The sequence below is a fragment of the Podarcis melisellensis genome (assembly GCF_964234715.1).
Source record: "Podarcis melisellensis genome assembly, chromosome: 5".
Lineage (NCBI taxonomy): Eukaryota > Metazoa > Chordata > Lepidosauria > Squamata > Lacertidae > Podarcis > Podarcis melisellensis.
The window spans coordinates 58586304-58613803 of record NC_138537.1 but is presented as its reverse complement, the minus strand read 5'-3'; the positions used below and the strand labels follow the sequence as shown (position 1 = coordinate 58613803).

Sequence of the window (27500 nt, the reverse complement as noted above, 5' to 3'; positions counted from 1 at the left end):
GCTCCCAGAAGTGAGTGTTCTGGTTTCCAAACGATTTTCAGAAGCTGAATGTCCGACGCAGCTTCTGATTGGCTGCAGGACGCTCCTGCAGCCAATTGGAAGCTGCGTCTTGGTTTTCAAATGGTTCTGCAAGTCGAACGGACTCTCAGAATGCATTCTGTTTGAGAACCAAGGTACGATTGTATGGCTCACCTTACCCTCCTCTCCCCCCCCCATATGTTTTACTGATAGCTCAGAGAGGAATTAAAGGGGAGAAGACATCGGATATGCATGGGGGCGCTGTATCAACGGAAGAATTCCTTACTTTTGTAGCAAAGTATGTATTGTTAAAAGTTTAAACAAATAAACTCCACTGTAACACTTTTGACAGTATGTTCCGAGTCTATAGTTCTGTCTATACTGAAAAGCGTGGTGACATCTTCCATATTGCACAAGCCTGACAAATTCTTTGTGCACTTAGAATTAAAACGTTGCAAAACCCCAAATTAAAATTTACAGGGCCTAGTAACATCCTATCAACTGAGCCATCAGTGTGCTTCATTATACATAACTGCATCATCTGTTTCAACTGCTCCATGAAGCCTGTCACAGCTGGCAACTGCAGCATGCAGCACAAATGTTTGGTACCTTCCCTGTCTCTATAAAAAAAGGCCAGACTAATTGTTTGCTGGGTGGAGCTCTTAAAAACATCTGTGCTGAACACACCAGCCAATAATGCTTCCTCCCGGTGACTGCCAATGTTTCCCGACTTTTCCACTACACACACCTGACTTGTAGGGTTTCCTGCTCTCCAAGTGTGCTGTATCTCGTTAGCCTTGCTAGTGCTTGTAAAAATTGCCAAAAAAGAAACTTTCAACAAGTTGGCAGCGTTCAGTTTAGAATGCCAGTGCCTACATAGGGCAGTCAGAGGCAGATTTAAGGATCTCTAGTTGTCTTGGGAGCATAGCCATCAGAGGAAGGGTGGGATACATGTGTGATAAATTATAAAGCACTGGAATTAGTGCAATATGGTGATCCCTGCTGAGCACCCAACTGTGTGCATGGAGGGAGAGTGGTGGAAAAGGTCGCTCATGTCCCATCTTAGCAGTGTCCCTTTTTTTTTTGCTTATAAAATGTGGGTCTCATGAATTTCAACAGAAAATTGATATAGCTAGTTCTGGGTTATTTAAAGTAAAGACATGTGGAAGAAGCCACACTGAAACAGGATGGCAGTATAAGCTGAAGAGAATGTTTGCTGTGCAAAATGCTCTGCTAGTGAAGTCAATAGGGTGTAACACTTTCCCCCTGCTGCATAGTAGAATACGGGGTGTACAGCCCAAGGAAAAACCAACAGTCAATATTATTTGGTAGTAGAACTAGATTAATGGACATCCCATCCTGATACATATTTTTTAAAATTATATTTATATCCCACCTTTCCGCCAAAGAACTCAAGGTGGCATACATTGTCCACCCCCACCCCCACCCCCAGCTTCATCCAAATCTTATTCTCAGAACAACTCTGTGAAGTAGGTTACAGTGAGATATAGGCCCAAAGTAACCCAGTGAACCTCACTGGTAAGTGGGAGTTTGAACCCAATTTATATCTTCTCCCACCCATGCATATACTGTATCTCCTCTCCCCTTAATCTCTAACCTAATCTGGCACTCCAAACAATATACCACTGTACCATAGAGCTAAGAATTCTTCTCCCAATTCTACTCAAGAACTTCCTAAGAGGTTGAATGGCCCTCTGTCATGGGTGCTTTAAGCTGAGATTCCTGCATTGCAGGGGTTTGGACTAGATGTCCCTTCCAACGCTACAATTTTATTATTCTATGGGCAAGTGAATCAATGGACAAACAAGGCCAATGCCACCGGATGACCAGCACTCACTTGGCGGAAATTACCTCTCTTTTGTTGCACCACAAGTCTATTTTTTACTAGTAAATTTTTAAGCTTTCGACACTTCAGCACAAAAATTCACATTTTGCCACTATTTTGATTAACACGGTTGAATCAATAGCCTCTGCTGTGCTATTAGTGTGCTGCTTTATCCCTTTTTCCGTTTTAAAGTCCTTTTGCAACACTCTCCTTCACCTGCCTCCAAACTCCTGCCTACATGGAATGCAATTCTGATCTCTGACATGAGGAATGAATCTTTAGAATGCATATGCACTGCAACTGTTCTAGAAGCATTAATGCCTTGATTAAACAATCTGAGAGGGGATAATTCCTGACAGATTCTATAAGACACAGACAGGATGTTAACATTTTCAAGTGACTCATTCTGCTTCACTCTTAATGAAAAGAGGAAATAGCACACAAGTAAGCTAACACACAGTTAAAAGTTTTAATTTTGAGGTTTTAATGTCAGCGTTTTTTTTCAGTCAGACCAACAGGGGTTCATAATATTGTAGGTACCACTAAACCAGTATGTCTCCATGTGACAAGAGTATCTAAGGCTTTATACAACAGTTGAAGTCTAATCATTTGCAGCCCTAACACTTCCAACAGGAATGTCAGCATTTCTATAATAAGACCCATATTTAAGGGTTTATAACTCAGCTGCAGAAATCTGCTCCAGGCCTATACATGCCATACAAAATCCCACTTAAGGAACAAATAATCCTTTTACTACTTGGCAAGGGAGTCAATTTTGGGCCACTTCCAAATTCAAAGTCATAAAAATGGGCATTGCAACGTGTGTATGCTGAATTCTAGAGTGATTCAAAAGGTCCTATACAACTTTATGCTGCTCATGCATCAAAATACATGTGTACACAGGAGTTCCAAAAGGCCCATGCAACAAACATCAATCAAACATGCACAAAATAGGCGGTGTATGCAATTTTCATTTCTAGAGCCACAGGTGAGTCTTTGTTTTACCCAAGACGCAAGTTGTAGTTTTGACTACTTCCACGATATTTTTATTAGCAACAAAATAATTAATCTAACAAGATTCTTACTTAGACATATGTTAGACCAGATGTAGACAAACCGTGGTCCTCCAGAAGCTGTGGACTACAAATCCCATCATCCTTGATCACCGACTATGCTGGCTGGGACTGATTGGAGTTGGATTCCAACAGTATATGGAGGGCCACAGGTTCCCCACCCTGTGCTAGACAAACACAAGAGTTTTACCACCTCTCACAGAATTTGAATTTGAGCGAATACCTTGCAGACGTATTCTGCATCAGTTGGACAACACTGCAGTGGAACATAAACTGCCTCCCCTTTTCCTTGGTTTTATATCAGACAAATAGAAAATAAGAAACAAAGTATAAGAACACTGGCAGCTAAAACTCCAGACCGAAGAAAGGGGCCAACTACAATGGCATGACAGCGAAAGCTAATATATTATTTGCTCGTATTTTATATGTCCAATCTAGAAAACTATCACCATTATTGCATTTGTTGGAAAATGTCCTTGTAGTGTCAGTCCTATTAATATGGGGGGGAAAAAATAGTAACTCCACTGTGCGGGGGGAAAGGGTCCTATTTAACTCATCCTTTGATGGTATGATTCCTTTAAGTATCTATGCATTTTTCTACATTGTCAACTTTGGGTGCAGTCTGTACTAAAACAGTTACCAGTCCCATGTTAAAAGAATGAATGGTAATTATGCCTTGTTTCATATATGTATATATCTGCTATGGCAACAATCTGATTAAAAGACTTAACTATATTTTAATAAATAAATTGATCCCTCACATTTAAATTAATTTGCATCCTATCAAAAGCTTAATATAGGCAATTTTTGAAGGTATTGAAGCAAGTTCAGGATAACTAGGGTTTTAATAGACAAGATGTGTAACTTTGTTGTGAAAAGGAAAAGACATATTTAATACTACCCTGGCCCAGTTTAAGTTTTGGTTCAGGCCTGGTTTCAGGACTAAATCAGCCCGGGTCAACATGGTGGATGGTTCCCCCCCCCCCCCCGGAAAGGGACAAGGTGATGTGACCTTGTTGTTTCTGCTCAGTCTCTCAGTGACTTTTGATACAGCCAATCATGGTTTTTTACCAGATCTGCAGCCCATAAGTTGGAAGTAATATGTTACAGTAGTTCCAATCCTACTGACACGACTGATTTCATTGGATGGTATTGGGTGAATGTACCTCGCCTTGCCTCACCTGACAGTTGTGTTGTGGGGTGCTGCAGGGTTCCATCTTGTCCTCAATCCTTTTAAACATCTATATGAAGCTACTGAGAACAATAATTAGGGAATGTGGACCGGAATTTGCAATTTGGACTGGTGCCGTCATGAGGACACCCAGCTCTATTTTATCTGTTGTATCTGAGTCAAGTATGGCTGTGCAAGTCCTGGATCAGTGCCTAGAAATAGTGGTGGGCTGGATGAGGGCCAACAAGCTAAATCCAGGTATGGAAATTCAGTAGCCCATAGGGGGAAGGTATGTAAACTGGTGGAGGGGGTGTGTGGTCCCCTGTTGCTGCAACTGCTCCATAGAGCACAGGCCTGGGAATAGCTGCCTGGATGCTAGATTAATGTGCGTAGGTTTCCAGAGCAGTAGAAGCGACTGTAAGTGTTAACTATCTGCCATGTGCATTTCTTTGGCTGGGAAACGCCCCTGACACTAGGCTGGACCACCGACCCATTTGCTTGGGGATTGCTTGCCCTATAGTGCTTGTGTGCAAGCAGGTGGGCAAGTGGGTTGTTGCAGTGATGATGGCAGAAGAAACATGGGAAGACCTGCCTGGGCCACTCACCTGTCTGATCACTGATGCTGCCAGCCTGTCTGCTTTGTTTGCTCCATCTGCTGTTGTCATGCTGCACTTTGCATGGCCACCGCAAACCAAGCACAACAACTTTACTCTTACAAAATTATTATATAGTAAGATTATTCCTGGATCCTTAGGACAAAACTGCAGTACTGTCACAGCCTCATCCATCTTTACTTTCCCCCCCAGCAAATCATTTGAGTTCTTTATAGACGACAAATTGCGCTGGATTAAAAATTAAACCCTTATTGGAATTTACATGCATACTAGGTCTAAAATCCTTACTGAAGCGGAAGTAATATTAATTCTGTAAAGAGGTGTTTATTTTTCTTATTTATCTGAAAGTAATGGCAGTTTCAGTTTCATTCATTGCTCACCCATGTAAAGACAATTATGGACTTCAAAGTGCTAATATATGTATGAAAGGCCACAATCATTCATGTATAGGTCCAAACTGCTGTGTTATAACTTACATCAAAAAGGCGTTAATGCTTTCAATATTTATCCTGCTGCAGGGAAGCATTCTAGAAGAAGGCAGTATTTTTATTTATTTATTTATTTATTTATTGCTAATGGTTGTCTCACCATTAAAATAAAAATCTTAATGCATCTTATAATCAGAGGACAATTTGCAAATCATTAAGAGAAATGTAAAATTCCATTAAAATACAAATCAAGAGTCCCTCACTGGACTAATAATCTTTTTGATATTATTTTGCATCTCACTATTTCTGTTCCCAATATCCAGGCACCACAAATGATCAGTTCTTGAACATGCTATTTACCACAGCCTACTACTTTAACGAGAGACTGAGAAGTATAATCTGCTATTCAGAGCAGGTACTAATGAAGAATTCCATATATTCTAAAATTTAATTAAAACCCCAAAGATTTCAAATTAGATGCAATTTGAAATGCCTGGGGCAGAAATACATGCACTTGCGTGGCAAGGGTATCACGCTGAAAGTTGATACCGTAATTGGTCTTGATGTATTTTTGTGTTGCCAGGCTGAAGCGCAGAACTCATAACCATATAAAAATTCTCTGTAGATTACCTGCTCATTGAAAATGCCATCACTCAGGTAGTTCTCTACTAAATTACCATGCTACTAAAATGCACAAAGTGATTCGAAGAGAAGAGTGGCACAGCTGGTCGACGCTGCCAATGAGTTATGCATGCGCCGACACTGCCTTTTTTCTTAGTAAAATATGCTCAGCTGAATATTAAAATATAATTGGCATTCAACCTAAGTAGCTTAAACCATTTTGTTATCTTCTTTTAAACCGATTTGGCTCCTCCACATTTATTTTCAAGGATGCGATTCACAAACTAATGACACCAACACATTCAGCTAGATCTTTACTATTTTACATTTGTCATAAATAGGAACAGTTTCTACAGCCTTCTAGGGATGTTCTTTAACACTGGTTCCTCTTGAACATCAAAGACCCAATTCATGGGAAAAGGGGGTGGGGGAGAGACAGTATGCCATTTATGTTACTTCTTGCATATTTTATTCAGAAAAGAGGATGAGATGCAAATTTTCAGTGAAAAGTATCCTTTTGTAGCTCAGCAACTATTTTTGTTACAAATATATTGGCCACTTCTCATACATGGTGAAATGACCTATTTGCATGTGGGAAAGGGGTATTCTGGGTCATGCTGAAACTTTATGTGAAAGAAACTTGAAGGCTGAATTAATCAGCATCGCACATTCCTGGTGTTATGTTACAAAGACTATAAATTGTATTTTTTAAAAACAGTAGAATAATGAGCACATGATTACATAATAATTGCACAATTTTTGAATTGCTTATATTCGAAAGCCATGTACTTGTCAAAGAAAAAGGTATCTGTATAAAAAATATGGGGAAGGACAAATAATTAAGTAGAGATTCAACCTACTAACTGACTACTACTATGCATTAGCATTACTGCAGAAGAAATTATTGTGGATAACAGAAAACATGTGTATCCCTCTAGAGAAGCTTTGGGAGCAGTGAAATGGGTTGATGGAGGGAGAATGACAATGCAAAAATCGCCTTCCTTTTGCAGTCCACTGATGGAAGCCTCCACTGGATCAGACCACCTTCTATCACAGGAGGGATACTATTGGATATAAGCTATTAAAACTTTGAAGTCTCCAAGTGGTTTGCTGCTTATAGAAATGCTACTTTGAGCATAATTATTCAATGGCAAACAATTGGAGGAATACATGCCTACTAAGAAACTCCTATTGAGTCATAAAGAAGACGAAGAAGAAGAAGAAGAAGAAGAAGAAGAAGAGTAGTAGTAGTAGTAGTAGTAGTAGTAGTTTGGATTTGATATCCCGCTTTATCATTACCCTAAGGAGTCTCAAAGCGGCTAACAATCTCCTTTCCCTTCCTCCCCCACAACAAACACTCTGTGAGGTGAGTGGGGCTGAGAGACTTCAAAGAAGTGTGACTAGCCCAAGGTCACTCAGCAGCTGCATGTGGAGGAGCGGGGACGCGAACCCGGTTCACCAGATTACGAGTTTACCGCTCTTAACCACTACACCACACTGGCAACCCAAGTCTTAAGGGGCAAGCCAAACGGGCAGGGCTTTACAGATGCAACCCCAGTAGGACTGGTTCAGTTTCTGATGGATCCAGGGCCACCTTCCATGCCCACTGCATTTCATGATGTTCTGCCCACACATTTGGCAGGTGGAAGGGGAATTCTGTACCGGGGGAGTGACACTCCCTGGTTTCATCTCCTACAGATAAATCTGATCTTGAAGAGCTCAATTTCTTCTAGAAAAGAATCAAAAGTTATCTCAACCTTTTAGAGGTTGGATTAATAGGATCTCCTCTCTCTCAGAGGTTTCCAAAGAAGCCAAGTCACAGCAGAAAGGAGGAGTGAGGGGACAAAACACTGCCACAACTCCATTTTGACATTTCCTGGATTCTGATAATCTCAGCCAAAGGTTGATCCAGATATTGGACATGAATCAGATGCAACCCTTGACGCAGGAGGTGTCTACAGGAAAGAGATGAATTATCAGAAACAATAAATGCTTGTTATATAGGCCAGGTGAGCGGGTGGCGCTGTGGTCTAAACCACTGAGCCTAGGGCTTGCCGATCGGAAGGTCGGCGGTTTGAATCCCTGCAACGGGGTGAGTTCCCGTTGCTTGGTCCCAGCTCCTGCCAACCTAGCAGTTTGAAAGCATGTCAAGGTGCAAGTAGATAAATAGGTACTGCTTAACTGGGAAGGTAAATGGTGTTTCCGTGCGCTGCTCTGGTTTGGCCACATGACCCGCAAAAACTGTCTGCGGACAAACGTCGGCTCCCTTGGCCAATAAAGCGAGATGAGCGCTGCAATCCCAGAGTCGTCTGCAACTGGACTTAACTGTCAGGCTACCTTTACCTTATATAGGCCAGAGAACAGTACAAGCTGATTTGGGGTATGGCACTTGAAACGGTCTGAAAAAACAGAGGCACGACAATCTGAAAGGAATATTTCGGCACATTGGTTACTGCCAACTTTTCTGAACAGCAGTTGCATCTGTTGTGCATTGTGTACTTTTCATTTCACAAAATTTATGCACTGTTTGACTGTTTTTTAAAAAACAACAACCTCAAAGCAGTTTACAAAGATAAAAAGGGAAGTCAAGGAAAAATTAGACCTCACCCCCAAAGGTGCCTTTCTTCATTGTTTCCTGAGACGTACAGATACCAGCAAGTTTAAAACATACAAGAAGTTAAAATACTAAAATAGGTTAAAATTCATATCAACTTTCTAGGCATCTGGGTAGGCTTTTTTTGGGGGGGGGAATGTGGTATTACCCAAAAGGTATTGAGAATAGATAGGTCAAGGACTAAATAGCTGCCACATCAGTGAACAGCTATCACTGTTAGCCGCACAGCAAACAGGGAAGACATTCAAATTTTGCCAGACATTTGCTGTTTTTAATTATATTTCTGCTCCTGTGGGCTGTTGAGCTTATTTCTCTTAGTTGTTCTTCTACTGTTGTGATTTTATAATAAATGGTCCTATCCTTGTAAGCAAATAGTGGGACCTTCTTGCTGAAAAGCAAGGCAGATTTCTAAATAAATAAATAAATAAGACATTACCCCATATTTGTGCCACTCTTCTACTCTTCACCCCAAGATTAATTCTTGATGTTATCGCTGTACTGAGTAGTCTTGATATCTGTAATTACATGTCCCCTAGAACTTTGTCTTCTGTATATGACTTTCACCACAGGCATATTTAATTAATTTAATTTGCCTCAAATAAAAATCTACTCACCAAAATATCATTGCTTGCCTAAATACATGCACATAAACACACAACATTTGGATTAATACAAATACATCTGATTTTTCCCACTATCTAGGGCAGTGTTCCGTATGTTTGTGTGCTATTAGTGCTGTAATAATTTTCACTTTCGCTGTAACTTCAATGTTTTGATTTTTCTAGGCTATAATTAGGTCCCATGTTGCATGGTCATTTCAATCTTGATACTTAGATCTGTTTCACAATTACCTTTGTCATGTTTTATAGAATTAAGAGGGTTAAAAGAAGTCACTTAAAAAAAAAATCTTGATGATGTTAGATCTGGCTTGCTGCATTAATCTGCCTTATCTGCATTAATTTAATTTTCTTTATCTCTGTGGAAAGCTGCTTGGACTTCCCTACCTTCCTAACTCTGATGATCAAAGACTTCACAGAAATATTTTCAACACTGTGCTGTATCAGTGTAATGCACATTGGATAATCTTGCAAACACTATGCCATTAAACAAACTCAGAAGGTTAGCTAAATGGAATTTAAGTTGTAAATATTTATCTATTACCTATGGGAAATCCCCCAAGATAAACATTGCAAATCTTTCAGGGCCTAAATACAGTTGCACCTAGATCCTAAAACACTTTGAAACCCCACTGATTTCAGTCGGCCTTAGTCTAATAAGTAACACTTGGACTCAAAATCACCCAAATAATATTGTTACAGATTTGGGGGAACCAGAGTCTGAGGGTGCAAAGGCACCTGTAATTGTAAGAACTTAGTGAATGTTAGAAATTGCTGAATGCTAGAAAGCACTAAATGCTTAGAGTCTTCCCCTGGGATGGAAACTGTTAAGCATGCCGAAGGTGTTGATAGCCCGTCAAAGGAAGATGCTTGGGTCTGTGAAACTGAGGTTGCCAGGGTAACGTGGATGTGATGTCACACAGGAAAAATGTTGTCTTTTTAAAAAACAGAGGTTTGGAGGAAGAGCGGGTGAGCAAACAGAATGGGAGGTGTTGTGTTTGGCAAGGTGTTCTGGGAGGAAGGAGGGCAACAAAGGAGAGAACTTGATGTAGTGCTGGGTGGAGGAGGCTGCACTGAGAAGCCAGGGGCCATGACTGGCTGCTATTTTGGACCCAAACTTCCTGAAGCTATGAGGGGGTCAACGAGAAACCCTCTTGTGGTGTACTGTATCCCACACCAGGCTTCCAGGTGTAAATATGTGCAAAATAAACTGTATTTCTCTGCTGTGCCTTGATTTTCCAATGGAAAAACAACCCTGCCTAGAAACCCCCTGGAATCTTGCTACCACTGAGCAGAGACTAGGGGTGACGTGTAACAATGTTGTATCATATGACTGCTTAGCACCAACGAACGGCAGAAATACAATCCCAAAATAGGAGACAGTATTAAGGTATATAAAGAGAAACATGGACATAGAAGAAAGCAGGTAATTCCAGTATATTGCAGGATGAAAGAACACCTTGGTGATAAAGCATGGATACCCAGAAATGGATTAGTTAAAGAAAGGGTGGGGAGTCATGGAAAAGCACCTGCAAGAGAAGGCCAACTTAGCTAGATGAGCAGGAGGGAACAAGTAGAAGGCAACATGGTGGTATGACAATAAATAAGCTTCTGCATTCCTAAGAAATGATAAATTTTGATTTAAAAATATTTTGACAGCATCCGAAAAGCTTCATATTCTTATTGTGTGTTGTCCACCTGTGTAGCCCTACTTCGCTGGGGAATAGCTAATTCCAACAAATTTACTAGTGTACTACTGCAGCTGAAGGACATGCAAACATAGTCTTTCCTGACACTAACTTTAAAACAAGGTCAACGTTTTAAATGTGTTATCAGAGCGTACGTTTTCCTAATATGCCTTTTCGACTTTATAAAGGTCAAAATTAAGTGCATGATCATTTCCCCAACGAGATACCGTTATAAAAAGGCATGTGGCATGCTTTTGACAGAGAAACAGTTCCCAAAAGAACATAAGGGTAGCAAAAACAAACCGTCAAAAAGTAGCAAAAATGCTGATCTTCCAGTAGCACTGTCATGGTACATCTAATTGATAGTGCTGGACCCCACTCTGTTCCAGAAATAAATCTTTTAAGTTATATTTGTGACTGTTTTTCCATGCTCTGTGTTGAAGAATTGCTTTTGCACAGTCTCTGCAATTAAATCATGGGTCAACATTAGCTTCTCTGTTTCCTCCTGCTCCTTCCTATTTCAAGGGTCTCCTTTACTCTTCACATTACAAATCACTGAGATGTACAGTAGTATCAGCTTCCTGCTATGTAAACTGTTCATGCTTGCCATGCAGTGACCTCTCTGTATTGATTCAAGACATCTGACAGTCTGCACTGGTCTCTTTAAATTCATGGGTGTCTTCTATCTCTTCTGCTCTTTTGATCAGTCCTTTTCTCCCTCCTTCACTTTTTGCACAGGTAGCTGTGGAAAGCAATAAGACCTAGATTTCCACTGCCCCTGAAAAGCAGTTCACTGGGCGCTAAGCTTTAAAGAATCACATTTCCCCCCACGCCAGCTGTTTCTATCCCACTTAATTTGAGTACAGGAGTTCCAACTATGTCACAATCAATAAAATGGCATCCGAAGGTTTAAAACTTTCCAGCTTTACTAGGTAATATCTCAAGAAGATCAACCTTTTTAAAGGTTTAATTTAAAGCAGAGAGGAATAGTTTATATTGATTCTAATACTCTAAATGCTTTTCTTATTTTAGCAATTACCTTCCAATAATTATGTTTTGAGCACCAGAAATGTGTACCTGATTCAACAGCATATGGTAATTATTACACTTTGCCTTGAACTATAAAATTAACTTTGGGAAGTACAGAACTTGAAGATAAATTCTGAAACAAAAGTTCGTGGTGAGTTTGAGATATAAGAAGCAAAAGGAACTGTAGCCCTACCACTCTTGGAATACTCAGCTGTATTATTTCAGAGTTTCAACAGCAAAAAATAAGGCCAAAATCTAAAGAACACATGATCCCTAGCATTCAGTTTTCGTGGGCAAATGCTCTTTCCCAACAGGATTATAGTAAAATAAAAAAATTAAAATGTAGGGTCATTTTTGCCTGTCAGTGCAAAATTCAACTACTGAATTGGCTGATTTTGAGTTTTATTTTAATCCTAATAATGTTGTCCTGATAGTAAAGCTATCTGGTAATAGTGTATAACAGCAATCAAGAATCCATTAAATTTCTTGCATATTATGTTGGAGGGTATGGTTCAGCAGCAGTGCTACTGGCAGGTGGTGCAGTAGTGGTGAGCATCCTACGGGTGGGGGTGGGGTGGCGGGGTGGCAGAGCAGGGTGGCACTTCTTGTTTTGCCTCAAGTGGTGAAATGGGACATACCACCCCTGATCTCACGATTCACAGCTATCAGTTCTGAGGGAAGGTAGGCAAGGACCCATGGCCCAGCTGGAGCTCACTAACTTGGGGAGTTGGAGTAGGCTCAGGACAGGTGAGGGTTCCATGCCTTGTCAAACCCAGAAAATATAACAGGAAAGCCGTCCTGGCCAGGCCTGCGTACATATTAGCAAAGTATATAGACCATTATTTTATAAATATTTCATCATGCTTTCAGTATGAATGCTATGTAATAGTATTAATTCCCTTGGACTTTCTTTTTACCATATAAAGTATCAAAATCATCTTTTGTTTGTTCAGAGATGGGCAATATTTAGCTGTCAAGATATTGTTGATTATTATCCTTGATCACTGACAATGTTGACTGGAACAGATGAGAGTTGGGAGTCCAATCATATCTGAAAGGCTACAATGATCCCCACCCTTGCTTTAGTTGGATGTGCACTATGGAACCTCAAGGTGCTTACTGATGTAATCTCAAATCTTCTGTTGTGATAGTCAACATGTGATAGAGAAGAGCTAGAAGACCAGATGTTGCAAGAAGAAGAAGAAGAAGAAGAAGAAGAAGAAGAAGAAGAAGAAGGGAGAAGGGAGAAGATCAATGGAACCACTGGCTGGTCAACACAATTTTGATACCTAGAAAGGTTCTAAAACATATAAAATGTCAGTTTGTATACATTTAGATCACAAAGAACCAGCATGGTTTACTTAAGAAGTGATTCCAGTTTGACATTATTTCCTTTTTTGAATAGAGTTACTAGTGTTAGCAGATCAGGGGAATGCTGCTGACGTATTTTATCTCTATTTCAGCAAGACATGTGATAGCAAAAAAAGGCTAATGCAGTTCTAGCTTGCATCAGTTCTGCTTTGGTCAGACAGCCAGGAGTAGTGTCCCCATTTCTGGGCACACTGGATTAAGAAAGGTATCAGCAAACTGACATGTGTCCAAATGAATGGTGAGGAGCCTGAAGATCAGGCCATATTAAGGAAGGTGAAGGCTGCTTGACAGTGGAACAGACTGCCTTGGAAAATGGCTGCCTCTCCTTCATTAGAAATTTGTAAGCAGAGATGGATGGCTATCTAACCAGGATACTGAAGAAGTGCACTTCCTGCACCGGCAGAGAGTCAAACTAGATAACCTTTGAAGACCCTTTCCAACTCCAGGACACTGTATTCCAAGGCATAATGATGAAATGTATACGTTCCCATTGTCCGTGTAGTAGGATTTCATTAAAAGATTGTTCTCAAGTAAGTGGCTCAACACATATATGCAGAAGAGTAAAAAAGGATTGGATACAATGGATAAATAAAAATCCTACTACTACCTTACAGGTAGTCAGATTTAAACAGAAATGATATTGTGAGTTAAAAAAAATATGCAGCTTGTCCTTGCTCATTTACTTCGGACTCAGCTGTCATTCCGAATTGCCTTTAGCCACTTCAACTAAGCATTTCTCCTCCTGTTTAGCTTTGAGATGGAGATGTGTCTGAGTAAAGTATACATACAGGTGCTACCAGAAAGTGTCAAGATATCAAATCAAGGCAAATAATTCAGAATAGATGCTTGCAGTAAACAAATAAGCAAACAGCTGTCAAGAAGAGCACACCTGAACTCTTGCATGTGATTATAACAGCTTCTTAAATGCAGTACATAAAATAGAAAAGTAGTACAAACTCATGCTGCCACTGTTTAGTTCACTGGAGGAGGGGGGAATTAATGGCTGCTCTCTTTTCCCCATTAACCAGTTGGATTGTAGGATCTACTTTTTCAGGGTGTGATCCCTTATTTTTGGGAAAATACACAAAAGTATTGGAACCACCTGAGTGGGGCAAATTTTACAGGTCTTTCATAAGTGAGGTCCATATGATCAGGTGATGGAATTGCACAATGGGGGAAAGACATATTGAAGGTGTGCAATGGTAGAGCAGTTGCAGGTGCCTTTACCTATGAGGAAGTAACTTGATTAAGTTTATTACACACAAATACTTGGTCCTGTTCAGGGCTGACATTCACTCTGGGAGAAACACTTCTACTGAAAAGCAGGCCAGTGGTTAAGAAGTATGTACCTTTGACACACTGCCCAGTTCTGCAGGTATAGTTTACCAGCAGTATGTGTGAAAATTCTCTACCCTTTAATTTCACACTAAATGTTTGCTGGTGGGAGGGACACAAAGGATAAAGAGAGAGTGCAATGAAAAATAGCCATTAGCAGAGCCCTGTGTATGTGGACAATAGGCCTTGTGGACAACACAACACTGGGGACTTAAATTAAGGCACAGCGAAGAAACATTTTCTCTAAATTAGAGGTTTATGCACCTTTTGCACTGTGACCTGACTGAACAACATAGCAAAGAAAAACGTAGGCTTCCAAAGGGTCTCATTCTGAGGTGACTGCTGTATGCTAGAGTAACAGTATTGCCTGAGGGCTGCTATTAGTCACAGGCAGAGAGAAGCCTTTTTTGGTACCCAATTTTCTTTTCATTTCTTTAACAAACCAGCTGGTTTGAAAATGTACTACTCTCATTTTACTGAGGAAGACAGCCTCAGGATATTTTCCAATGACTAAGCCTGCAAATTCATTGATGGAAACACTGATTCCAAGATCAGTCCACTCATGGTTAAATTCAGTTTATAAGCTCATCCCTCAAAACTGATTTACAATTTCTCCTCAGATAATAAGTTATCTCTTCCTGTTTATACTTGGATTCTTTCTTCTCTAACTTCAGACAAGGTCTTAATACTTGCAAAGTCCTCCCCATCTCCCATTCCTGTCTCTCTTTGATATTCAGAGTTTGGGACTGCAATTGGAAGAGCATATGATCAGTAAGGAGATGTATTATTCCAGATAATTCTGGGTATCAGGCTAAACAAAATGTATTTTATGCAGAAATATGTGTTTAGAAAAAAACCACATGTGGTACAACTATTTATCAGTGTTAGTTGTCAAAAATATTGGCTAGCATTTCAGTTTTACACTTTATTCCAGCTATAAAACATGCACACCTGCTCTCAGTCTGAACTCTATTAACTGAGAAAAAGGAAGGAAAAGCACCCTCTTAGAATTCAACATGTTGAGAAAAACATTTCTGGACTCAAAAAATGGGCTTGTGGTGCAAAAGGTCACTACATTACAGTCTGTACTTTGTGTAAAGTAAACCTGTTCCATATTTGGCACAAGAGACTTACCTGAATAATAGTTCGCACCTGCTTAATGAAAATATTTGCCATATCTGATAAGAACAGTTGAGGATTAAAAGTCCTAAATATTTTGTGTTAAATTTTATAAGGATCTGCTGAGTTGCAGGCATTAATTCATTTCCTTCCGATCTCTATTGGACCTCTGCTCTCCAACAATGGCTATGCTAGTTGATATCGATCAAAAGTGTTAACGCCTTCATGCATGAATTAGTGTTAAGCACGTTGATTATATGAGGCTGGTTACACCACAGTTTCCCCACAGAATTGGCAATATACCTAGGAAGATTGTGTGTGCTGATTCCATGAGAAAGACCCATGCAACTGGCCACCCACTGCCCATGTGGTTAGCCTACTGAGCCATAATTTCTCAGAATGTACAGTGGTACCTCGGGTTACATACACTTCAGGTTACATACGCTTCAGATTACAGACTCGGCTAACCCAGAAATATTACCTCGGTTTAAGAAGTTTGCTTCAGGATGAGAACAGAAATCATGTGGCGGCAGCGGGAAGCCCCATTAGCTAAAGTGCTGCTTCAAGTTAAGAACAGTTTCAGGTTAAGAACGGACCTCTGGAACGAATTAAGTACTTAACCTGAGGTACCATTGTAATTTTCAAAGAATCCCCCCCCCCAATATTCTCCACCATTTTTCTGTAGGGGCTGCCATGCCCCACCAATGACATCAGGTCTGTGCAAACATTATGGAGGATGCAAAATGGTAGCCTGGCTTCCACACAGTTGCAATGATTGCAAACCAAACCACCACCACAACAACCTGAGCTCCTGCCACCGCTAATGGTGAATCCCACCCTGGAGAAACTGGGAAGAGTTTATCCTCCCCCTGGAAAAGTTTGTGAAATAAGTCTTCCAAATCTCTCTGGCCACAAGTATGATGAAATAATTCAAGAGGCCATTTGCACGTGGCTCTAATCTAAAGTTTTTGGATCAGCATAGAATCTACTTACAGACAAGAAACTTTCATGCAGCTAGGCATGCCGCATATGACAATACAAAATATACAGACCGTTCTCCAGCAGCGGGTGGTGAAAAGGGGGCACCGGAAGCTTCTCTATCATCCAGGGTTCACAGAAATAGGCCTGAAGCCAAGCCACACACTGTTTCAGCGGCTCCGCTGTTTCCTCTGAGGCTTCACATACTTCACAAGACACAGAGGCATCCGAAGTGCTAGAAGAATGATAACATTAGTTTAATAATTAGCTTCACAGTCTAACGGCAAAGATATTTTTTTTTCAAACAAAAGAGTAAGATACCAACTCACACAGAATGAATTTTCCCAGCCCAAATACAAGAGCAGCAGAAAACACACACACACCCTACATCTGAAGAACTGATCATCAAATTAGAAAAGGGGAAAACAATAAAGTAGCTCAGTTTCCGTTTAAGAAGGAAAGGTCCAGGTAATGTTTATTTATGTTTTGTATTATTCAAGTCCAACAGAACAGAAATATCTTCTTTTAACTTTCTACATCCCCAATAAAAGTGATTTCAAACCCAAGAAAAAAAGAATTTCCTGTTCTTAACTATGCAGACGTGAGCAAAACACTGAACACACTGAACAGCAACAGTAAAAGTGTCAAGTGTTACTGTTGTTGAGCAATGCTTATAAACTAGAAAGCAAAATAAACCCTCTGTGTACTTTAGTGAAACATACATATAGGTGGTGAGAGGGACAAAACTAGAAGCTAATTTTTGCATTTGCACTTCCAGTATGACTGCAATTAATCAAATATGTCACAGAGACTTATATAAAAGAAATGCAAGCCCAAAGCTTGTGATCCCTTCCAACTCTACAATTTGATGATTCTATGATTGCCAACTTGCAAATAGTTCTCATTTACTGGGAGCCATCTATTGTTTTGTATTGTTACGTTCCTTATTTAGGATATGCAGTGCTTTTTGGGGGGGGGTGTACTCAAGGGTATTCAGTACCGGCACCTTTTTTGTTTTTGGTTTGGTTTGGTTAAAAAGTGTGGAACTTACTGTAACAACAACATGGTGAATACCAGCAACTATTTTTCTAGACAAAAGCACTGAGGATATGAAACCTTAAGAATTTCTTGCTCCAGGAGAATATAGGTGGTATTCACCTCAGAACCTACTGAAATTAATGGACCTAACTTAATCATGTTCATTTTCAATGAGTAGTTCAGGATTCCTCAACCTTGGCCCTCCAGATGTTTTGAGACTACTATTCCCATCATCCCTGACCACTGGTCCTGCTAGCTAGGGATCATGGGAGTTGTAGGCCAAAACATCTGGAGGGCCTAGGTTGAGGAAGCCTGGTTTAGTTTGAGTAAAACTTAGCTGACAGCTGTCCTATAATCTCACCCCACAAAGAAAGAACCCTAGCAAACCTTTATTAACACCCAAGCTGTTTTTCTGGGCATTTATTGGCCTGCATAATTCTTATAGCAGAAACATTTTGTCTTAAATTCCTATTTTAAATTTATCTTAACCCCTGATATGACCACACAAACCTCTGTTGTAGCATCCCATTGCAATGGCTTCTTCGGAATGATTGCTTATTCATGTTTGAATTACACAGTAAATCAAAAGCATTTATGCTATATTCAGATATTCTAGATTAAAATTAATTTCCCCTATTTTAGAAAAGGTGCCATACAATTGATAGTCCTTCTCCCACTCCTTGTTTTATTAAAATAACTAAAATAACTATGGAAACACAGGTTTCATAACAACAATATGGATGAATGTGGAGGCTTCAAATACCGGAGTCCATAAATTTATATCATTATCAAGCAACAGCACAAGGTTACTAAAAAAATTCTTGGGACTTTCCCAGGTGGGCAGAAGATCCAAATAATGGCTCATTGTCTCATTTGGAAATAGGAAAACTTGCTGCTTGCCTCTTTACTATTGAGCACACAGGACCTTAGCTGAATAGGGAAAGGTAATCTTCACATGTCAATCACCTCAATTGCTACTACAGCAGAATATGCAAAGAGACAACTTTCAGCAGGTACATTTTTAGAACAATTTCTATCAGCATGGGCAAGGAAGAAACTCCATCTTGGTTCCAAAAAACTGTAAAAGCATCCTCGCCTGTAAGTAAAGCAGTAAATACTAGCTCAGTTGTGAGCCAGCCAGTTCCCTATTTTTTTGGGAAGGTCCTACCAGTTTGCACCCAGAGAAGTAAATATGTAGATGCATTCAAGTGTATTCGTGTTATGTCACAACTGTTTCCTCTGCTTCTTATTGCTCCCTTTCACTGGTAAGCAGTTTGCAGCTGAGTATTGACAACAGACAAACTGTCTTTGCAGTGCCAATCCTCTTTTCGTCTGCAAAGGTAACACTGAAATTAGTATTTGTGCATGTGTAGGTTGTGGCTTTCGCTGTTTTGTTTTTTTTGAACAGGTGTTTTCTAAACTTTTCTAAAATGGCGACTTGTTTTTGCTGCAATGCACCAACATCGCTACTCCTCTATAAATGAGTATAATTTAGCATTTCTCTATGTTGGCCTCTTTCTGAATCAAACTCCTTAATAAAACTCTTTGGCATGTAAACACACAGAATCTTCACACACAGTTGCATGTACGAGACCTGCTGCTGGTGAACTAATCCAACAATAACATCCAGAACTACAGCAGGGCATCTCACGTTCCCGTACAACCAACCAGGTGGCTTATCTTGTGGAAAGCAGAATCTACGAACAACCAGAGAGGTCCAGTAAAGAAGAATGGACTGGTGGGGAAAACTGGTTTTGGAGTTTTTTAAACAGTGGTTGTATAGCTATCTGTCAGGGATGCTTTACTTATGATTCCTGTGTTGTATGCGGTTGGACTAGATATCCCCTGGGGTCTCTTCCAACTCTATGGTACTGACAGCATCTTGAATGGCAAGGGTAGCCTTCAGCTTCAGGCACACACAGAGAGTGAGGCAGACTAGTCACCAATTCAGGGTCTGGAAAATGGAGGGAAACAAGGCGGGCAGGGACACAGGCTGCTATAGCAAATGTGACTCCTGATCTTGTAAAATTATCCCCTTATACTTTGCACATTTCATATTTCTGTTCAGTTATCAGATGCCTAGCCTGTGGAACCCATTTTATACATTAAATGTAAGTTTAAATAAATAGAAACACGTTACATTTCTCGCATGAGTTTTAATAATACTTATTTATCATCAGTGTTTTCATACTGCCCTTCAATCACATTCCCAGGGTGGTTTACGAAAAGAGTAATACAATTAAAATGTAAATACAAAAATAAGTATTTTTAACACTTTAAAACGTGACATTAAAATATCCTTCACAACATCTTTTAAATGTTCCTTATAATATATGATGGAGTAAAATATACATAAAACACATATTATTAACATTCCATGTGGAAATAAATAAAAAGTTGTTACATCAACACCTTAATGTCATTTAAATAGTCTTCCTTTGATAGATGAAGGCAAAACTACCCCCAAAATTGCAGATGAATTGTCTAGTCCCTAATGATTCCAAAACAATTACAGGATGCAGAGCAATCTAGTTAAATTTTATTCAAAAGCTTACTACACTTGTGTTTTCTCTTATTTTTCTATCAATGAAACCCAGGAGGCTTAAGCACAATTCATTATGTATGAGACCCAACTTACAGTGCTTGACTGTTGATTAATAGGAAAGTTTGCAGTATGTACATTTGCAACATTAGATGCATACAATATGCTAACTTATTCTTCCACTGAAGCTAATTATTTACAAAAATGACTACTTGAGACTACAATTTATTAAATGCATGCATCCAGTCTCAATTTGGCCCCAAAAGACAGTCTGGAATGAAGATCTTTTACTTGATGTGACAACTTCTGGAAAGAGTGTTATTAATATTGTAAATGTGGCAAATAAAGAGTTCAGATAGCCTTATGTCTATTTTGTGTTTGTTTTTCACAGCTAAATCAATGAATAAAAACAGCTTTTCAAGAAGTTTAATACCCATATGAGAGACAAATTCTTTCTGCCCAAGTTTAAATTAACCATATAAATAATATGTCCATATATTAGTAATAATGATTTTTAAAAATAGCTTGACAACTGAAATACATGGGAGCCGGTATACTCAATCTTTCAATTATACTTATTCATTTTTACTGACTCTTCTTAATTTGTTAGAACAACATTTATTTTGAAGATATGCTTAAGAATCTCTAAAAAGGCCTTCACTGTAAACCTGCTTATAGTTTGGCAGCTTAATACTCAATTAATTTCAGGTGAATTTTAGGTGTCTAGCAATTCACAAGACTGTACCCTGGTAAAGGATTTGCTTATGCACTTCAGAATAAAACATTGTACAGAGAAGCAGCATGCAAATTTATTGATGTTTAAGATTGATCAAGCAACATTTGGAAAGTTGTACAGTGGTACCTCGGGTTACATACGCTTCAGGTTACATACGCTTCAGGTTACAGACTCCGCTAACCCAGAAATAGCACCTTGGATTAAGAACTTTGCTTCAGGATGAGAACAGAAATCGTGCTCCGGCGGTGCGGCGGCAGCAGGAAGCCCCATTAGCTAAAGTGGTGCTTCAGGTTAAGAACAGTTTCAGGTTAAGAACGGACCTCCGGAACGAATTAAGTACTTAACCCGAGGTATCACTGTACTTGTCCATCAAATTCTCACCAACACCAAATATTCCTGATGTGACACATGGTTCATGATTTCAAATAATACCTTTTAGGCATTTTGAAAAACCTGGACCCACTAGCATTATAAGGGTGCTCTGTTATAATATGGAATGAGACTGGAAGGACATAATATATTATATTTTAAAAAATATATAGGAGTGGTTCTCAACCATCTCACCTAAGATGATTTCAGTGGTTAGGATGAAACATGTGACATAAACATAGATGCAAACACTACCACAAAATGAACACAGCATTCCTATTTGTGTAGCCTTCCTTTTGCCACTTGTGGTATCCAGAATGTGGTTTTCTCCATATCCTATGTGGTTGTTACATGCCACTACATACAGTGGTACCTCTGGTTAAGAACTTAATTCGTTCCGGAGGTCCATTCTTAACCTGAAACTGTTCTTAACATGAGGTACCATTTTAGCTAATGGGGTACTGTTGCCGCCGCCACCGCCAGAGCACGATTTCTGTTCTCATCCTGAAGCAAAGTTCTTAACCCGAGGTACCATTTCTGGGTTAGCGGAGTCTGTAACCTGAAGCGTCTGTAACCCAAGTTACCACTGTACTCTTTAAAGGTGAGAGTAGAAAATGTTTTGTATCCTCAAATGCCAAGATAAGGAGTAAGGGTGGAATCAATATTAAAGCCATGAAGACTCAACTGATAGCATGGAAGGTCACTAAACACTATCATTTGCTTTGTGCCATTAGTATATAAAAAATAAGATGCCACCTGGGGCAAATCTGTATTGCATCTCCTCCTCGATGCAAAAAAGGATCTATTTCGCAATGACAAACTTGAACTTTCCAGGTCCACCGACATGGAGTTGAGGTTCTCGCGTATTAGGTGGTCCGATGAGCTGGATGAGGAAATATCTAGGAGGTTACTCTCAGATAAATTCCTCATTAAGAGACAATCTCTTAAACTCCTCATGCCCTGAAATTAGAATAAACCTGTTTCAGGATTTGATTTTACTTCTTCAACCGTGTTTGACCCCCCAAAAAGGCAATTTGGCGGTCATTATACCCCAACAAATCTAAACCCTGGTTTGATCAGGAATGCCTTGCTATGAAGCTCTCTTTGATGGGAAAATACAGGAACTATAGGTCTGCCAATCAGTATTGGGAAGTTATTAAAGAACTAAATTTTAGTCCTTTTGTGACTTCCCAATACAGATTTGCCCCGTAGACACCCTCATAACAAGGAACCCCAATATCTTAAAATCAAAGCCATCCTTTTTGTGAATAGCATAACTCAGACTTGCATGTACAGTAACTATATATTTTACACACACATACACAACTCAACATAAAACAAATGCACAGTCTTGATAGTTTTAGTCCTTAGAAAAGTTCTAGAATAATGTGTCCTTACAGAATGGTATAATGCTTCCATAATGGTGCCAAGGTCAGGTTTATCAGAGGCAATTAACTATGTGAGTAATTGCTTCAGGGAAACTTTAATATGCACACCTGACTTCAGTCATTTATTTTCTTAGATCCTCCATCTCAGGCCATACCCTTCAGGTGCAGGTTTCCCCCTCAGTATCAAACAATCACCATGTGGTGCAGCATTACCTCCTTTGCTTAGGCTGTCACCAAAATCCAGGGCCTATTTATAGGGAAAGCTGTTTTAGTCCACACAGCATTAATTGGCATTCATTCTCCACATGGTGAAACTGCATCATATTTAACTATGAAAATAATACAATCTGGCATTTCCTAATATTTTGATGCACTTCTCTGTGTTAGCGTTAGTGTGGTGGAATCACAGCAACTCCCATAGGAAATACTGTGAAATGGGCTGAATGTTACTAGCGATTTCTAAAACTGAACTCATCCCTTGCCCCTTATCTCACAAACATCATCTAGTGTTGGCTGTAGATAGAGACAAGATTCCAAAATGGATGCACCCTTGGTTCTATCCATTACGACAATACTTAGGACTAAGGACTTATTTACGTGTATGGTCAATGGTTCTTCTTCTCTCTTTTTAAATTGCCTACAACGTGTACAACTCACTAAAAGTCCTATAACCAAAATGAAGCAGCTCTGGAAGCACGAAAAACAACAGCTTACAACTGGATTATGAGAAAGAATGTCAAATATTCCAATAAAATGTCAAATATTAAAATACAGTTGTCTCAAATGGCTTATTTCACAACAAAGCATGGGCCCCTACTTGACATTCTGAATTAAGACTATCAGAAAGTTAATTCTTCATATACGATATGAATATCAAAAGAATCTACACAAAGTTGACCCTACATTTCCATTTATCCTATACAGTATATTAACTTCTCTTGAAAAGAAATCACCCTGCAGACTTCATAGAATCACATAGTTCAAGGCACCATGCTCCACTTTATAATATATTGTATGTATACACATCTCACCACTGTTTCTTTCAGAGCCTGGGTGTGAGATGTACTTAGATGGGAGATTTTTCTATGTTCAGGATGATCTGATGAACCATGAATGGCGTGGGTTGAAAGGAATTTTGATTATGTTAATATATCAGTTTTCCTATATAAGGCAAGGTCTAAGAAATGTTCTAAACAAAATAGCTTGGCAGTTGTATACTTACACTGTGTTGCATAAGAGGGAAAGCAAAAAGAGGAACAGTACTCCATGTATACATAAAAGAGTTTGAGATTTTGTGTGCAATCCCATCATCTGGCTGGTGATTTTCTTCTTAGGGAGATGCTTAGTATCATCAGACCATAGCTGTCAACCGTCCCTTATTTGGTGGGAAAGTCCCTTATCCCAGCGCCGTGTCCCGCTGCTGTCCGTTATTAAATTTTCTGGGTTTCAAAGGAAGCAGCTCCTCTCTCTCCCTCCCTCCCTGCCGGCCAGGGGGGAGGGAGGGTCCAACTGTGTTGCTTGGCTGCGTTGCTCACCCAATAAGGAGTCTAAGAACGACTGGAGGGTGGAGCTTGCATGCCTTGTGCCGATTAAATCAGCCGCATTGCCTGGGGACTCGCCTTTGCTCAGCGCTTCCCAGCAGAGAGGTGACGATGGCTTTCCTTGCTGCATCCCCTTTGCCAGGTTGCTGCGCTGTGGGAACCACCACCTGAGGCTTCGTTTGGCTGCTGGCTGGGCTTTCTGCCTTTGGCTCAGAGGGGCTCAGAAGTTGAACATACCTGTGCTTGCCAAATCCCTTACTTTGGCTGCTGAAACCTTATTTTCGACGCTGCTGGTCCCTTATTTTCAAATCTGTAAGTTGACAGCTATGTATCAGACCATTGTTCCATTTAGATCAGTAATGTCTATGCTCGCCGGCAGCAGCTCTTCAGGGATTGAGAAGAGGACATTTCTTACCTGGAGATGCTGGGGATTGAAAGTGGTACTTTCTGAACAAGAAGCACCTGCTCAACCACTGAAAGGTAGCCCTTGCCCTATTGATACATGTCAATGATCACCAAGTTTGTAATTTACTGTTACTACAAGCTCCCTGTTGTAAAAGTGGGATATAAAAGTAACATAAACATATTTTTAAATTTCTATAATGCACAGTATATATGATTTACATATAAATTCTAGACTTAATGTTTAATTGTTAAACTTTGATCCTCCTCTTCCATGAAGAGATAAGAGAGACTTAGACACAATCCTAGGGCAGGCTGCTGTTCAGCTAATGGTCAGGGCTAGACCCATAGGGACACAGGTGGCGCTGTAATCTAAACTACTGAGTTTAGCTTGCTGATCGGAAGGTTGGCTGTTCGAATCCCCATGACGGGGTGAGCTCCCCTTGCTCGGTCCCAGCTCCTGCCAACCTAGCAGTTCGATAGCACATCAGAATGCAAATAGATAAATAGGTACCACTTCACCGGGAAGGTAAACGGTATTTCCATGCGCCAGTTTAGTCATGCTGGCCACATGACACAGAAAAACTGTCTGCGGACAAACGTCGGCTCCCTCAGCCGGTAAAGCGAGATGAGCGGCGCAACCCCAGAGTCGTTCGCGACTGGACTTAGCTGTCAGGGGTCCTTTACATTTTTCGACCCATAAGCTCCAGTGACAGAACTGTATTACATGACATCAGATGAGTGCTTGGGACTAGACCAATGCTTTTGAATGCTTAGGAGTGGTTCGTTCATGCACAAACATCACATTCCAGTCCTTCTTATACATCACTTTGAACTCTCAGTTCTATCTTTGGCAATTTATCTAAGATAGCTCATTTGCAAATGCTTCAAATCAATGTACAGTGAGCACTCAAGGGTAAACTGGACCTATTTCAATGCACTGCAGTAATGGTCCAGAACAACTGTTGTTGTGTTGTTTTTTAAGAAACCAGAGCAAAAGAAACCACACAGTTATGAAAAAAGTGCAATTTTATGGTCCAAATCCTACAAAACTGATCAATTTATGTCCAGTATCAGAACATCTCAAAAGATGCAAGTACAGCACCATTAAAATGTTTTCCCCCACTGTTCAATATAATAACAACTTTTAAAAAACGCACTCTGATAACAGACTGCCTTCCACTAGGCTTAGGTGAATCTGTGATGCAGTTCCATTAGCTTGCATATAACATTAATAAATAACATTGCCACTTAAATGCCTTTCTTGTAAATTGGTTTGTTCTGTTCTGTATAAATAATATAAATGTCTCTGTTACCAGTATGTCAGATTCCCACCCCCTTCCCTTTACCTATGCATAGCATGCAACATGAGCCAATGTAGCAGTTTAATCTAAGAAGCCATTTATAGAACACCTACAATAATATATACTAAGTGGCTTGCATTTCAGTATCTGACATATAAAAATAAACTCAAGGATCAAACAGCCACCTATTGCAACTCAGTTTGAAAGCAACAACTCAGTATTAAATTATAATTCAAACTTCTGGAATTGTGGCTTTTGAGGAAGACATAGAGATTTAAAGATCTCAACAGATCTCCCACAGCCAGTGGCTATGGGCTTGTGTTTCTCAGAAGGCAACGTTCCCTGCTGTACTGAGGAGGAGATTTCAGTAGCAAGCTGGGATATGGTATGACTGCACATAGCATGCTGGACATGCTCAAACTCTTTTGCCTGCCAAAAACAGCTCATTGAATTCCAGTCACCTGCTCCACACTTTTAAGCCTGCCTTCATATTCTTCATACTGTTATGAGTTTGTGGGAGCCAGACCCCTCTAATCCCTGAATCCAGCAAGTGTTAAAATTTAATCAAGCCAGGCTAGCTTCCTGATGAGGTAATGGCCTGGGTGAAGGGCCATTAAGAGAATGAAGAAAAGGGGGCTCTGTGTGAGATGGAAAACACTGGGGCTCCTCCTTCAACTCACGGATAATGAGAAGGACAAAAGCCAGAATTTGGAGTAGAGTTTGGGGGCTGTGATGTAAAACTAGAGGTCAAGCAGCAAGTTGGAGGGAGGGTCAGAGAACAATGTTTGATTTCTGTTTGAATCCAAGACTGTGGTTATGGGAGAAACAAGACCCTTTGGGGCTGTTAATGCTGTTAACCCCTCCATCGTAGGCTCAGGTTGTATATATGTGTAAATAAGCCATATATCCTAAAGACACTGCAGTTTCCACTGTGCCTCATTCCAAAATGAAAAATGGACCCCGGGTAGGTCCCTGTAATGTCAGCCTGCTCAGAGATTGGGTTGGTATGTAACCATATTCTTAAGGACCAAACTATTTCTTTAAAAAAAGGTAACTGAGGCATGGGTGCATGTCCACATGCAGACAGATAATTTAAAGATAGATGATAGATAGATAGATAGATAGATAGATAGATAGATAGACAGACAGACAGACAGACGGATGATAGTTTAGAAAGAAATAACCTAGAACTCACATTAAAATAAATAAAATAATTATAAAACGTATAGGCCAATATACTTAGCCGTATCCCATCAAATCACCACTACAGTAAATATGAACCTTTGGTCAATTATTAGAATTGTTTTTTTAGCATGAATCTTCTGATTTGTGGCTGGTGTTGGCTATCTACCACATAACCAATTCTCATTACAAAAGAACAACAGCCTACAAAACATCAAACACAACCTTCAATGAATTAGTGCTAGGAAGAAGTCCAAAACAGGATTTTAAGGGCATGATGTTCGTTTGCCTGCTGAAATTCCAGGACTGATGACTTGTTTTGAAAAACTGGTACTGAAAAAAAATAAATAAAAAAAATTTAAAAATAAAAATCCTGCAAAAACTATTCATGGATTTAGTTCCTTTCATCTTACCTTGCTCAATGTGCCTGAACAGAATATTGTCTGCCAATTAGTTTATGCAATTCAGAAAAATCT

At 39.8% G+C, this 27500-nt stretch overlaps 1 protein-coding gene across 4 annotated transcripts in view; it reads right to left on the bottom strand.

The window, feature by feature from the left end:
- The window catches only part of MGMT (O-6-methylguanine-DNA methyltransferase), a 169687-nt gene that overhangs the window by 27322 nt on the left and 114865 nt on the right, over positions 1 to 27500 (bottom strand). For all 4 annotated transcript variants that reach the window (XM_081912865.1, XM_081912864.1, XM_081912866.1 and 1 more), the window contains one exon: positions 16597 to 16757. In XM_081912865.1, coding sequence (XP_081768991.1) covers positions 16597 to 16757 — 161 coding nt within the window. The remainder of the gene's footprint in view (positions 1 to 16596; positions 16758 to 27500) is intronic.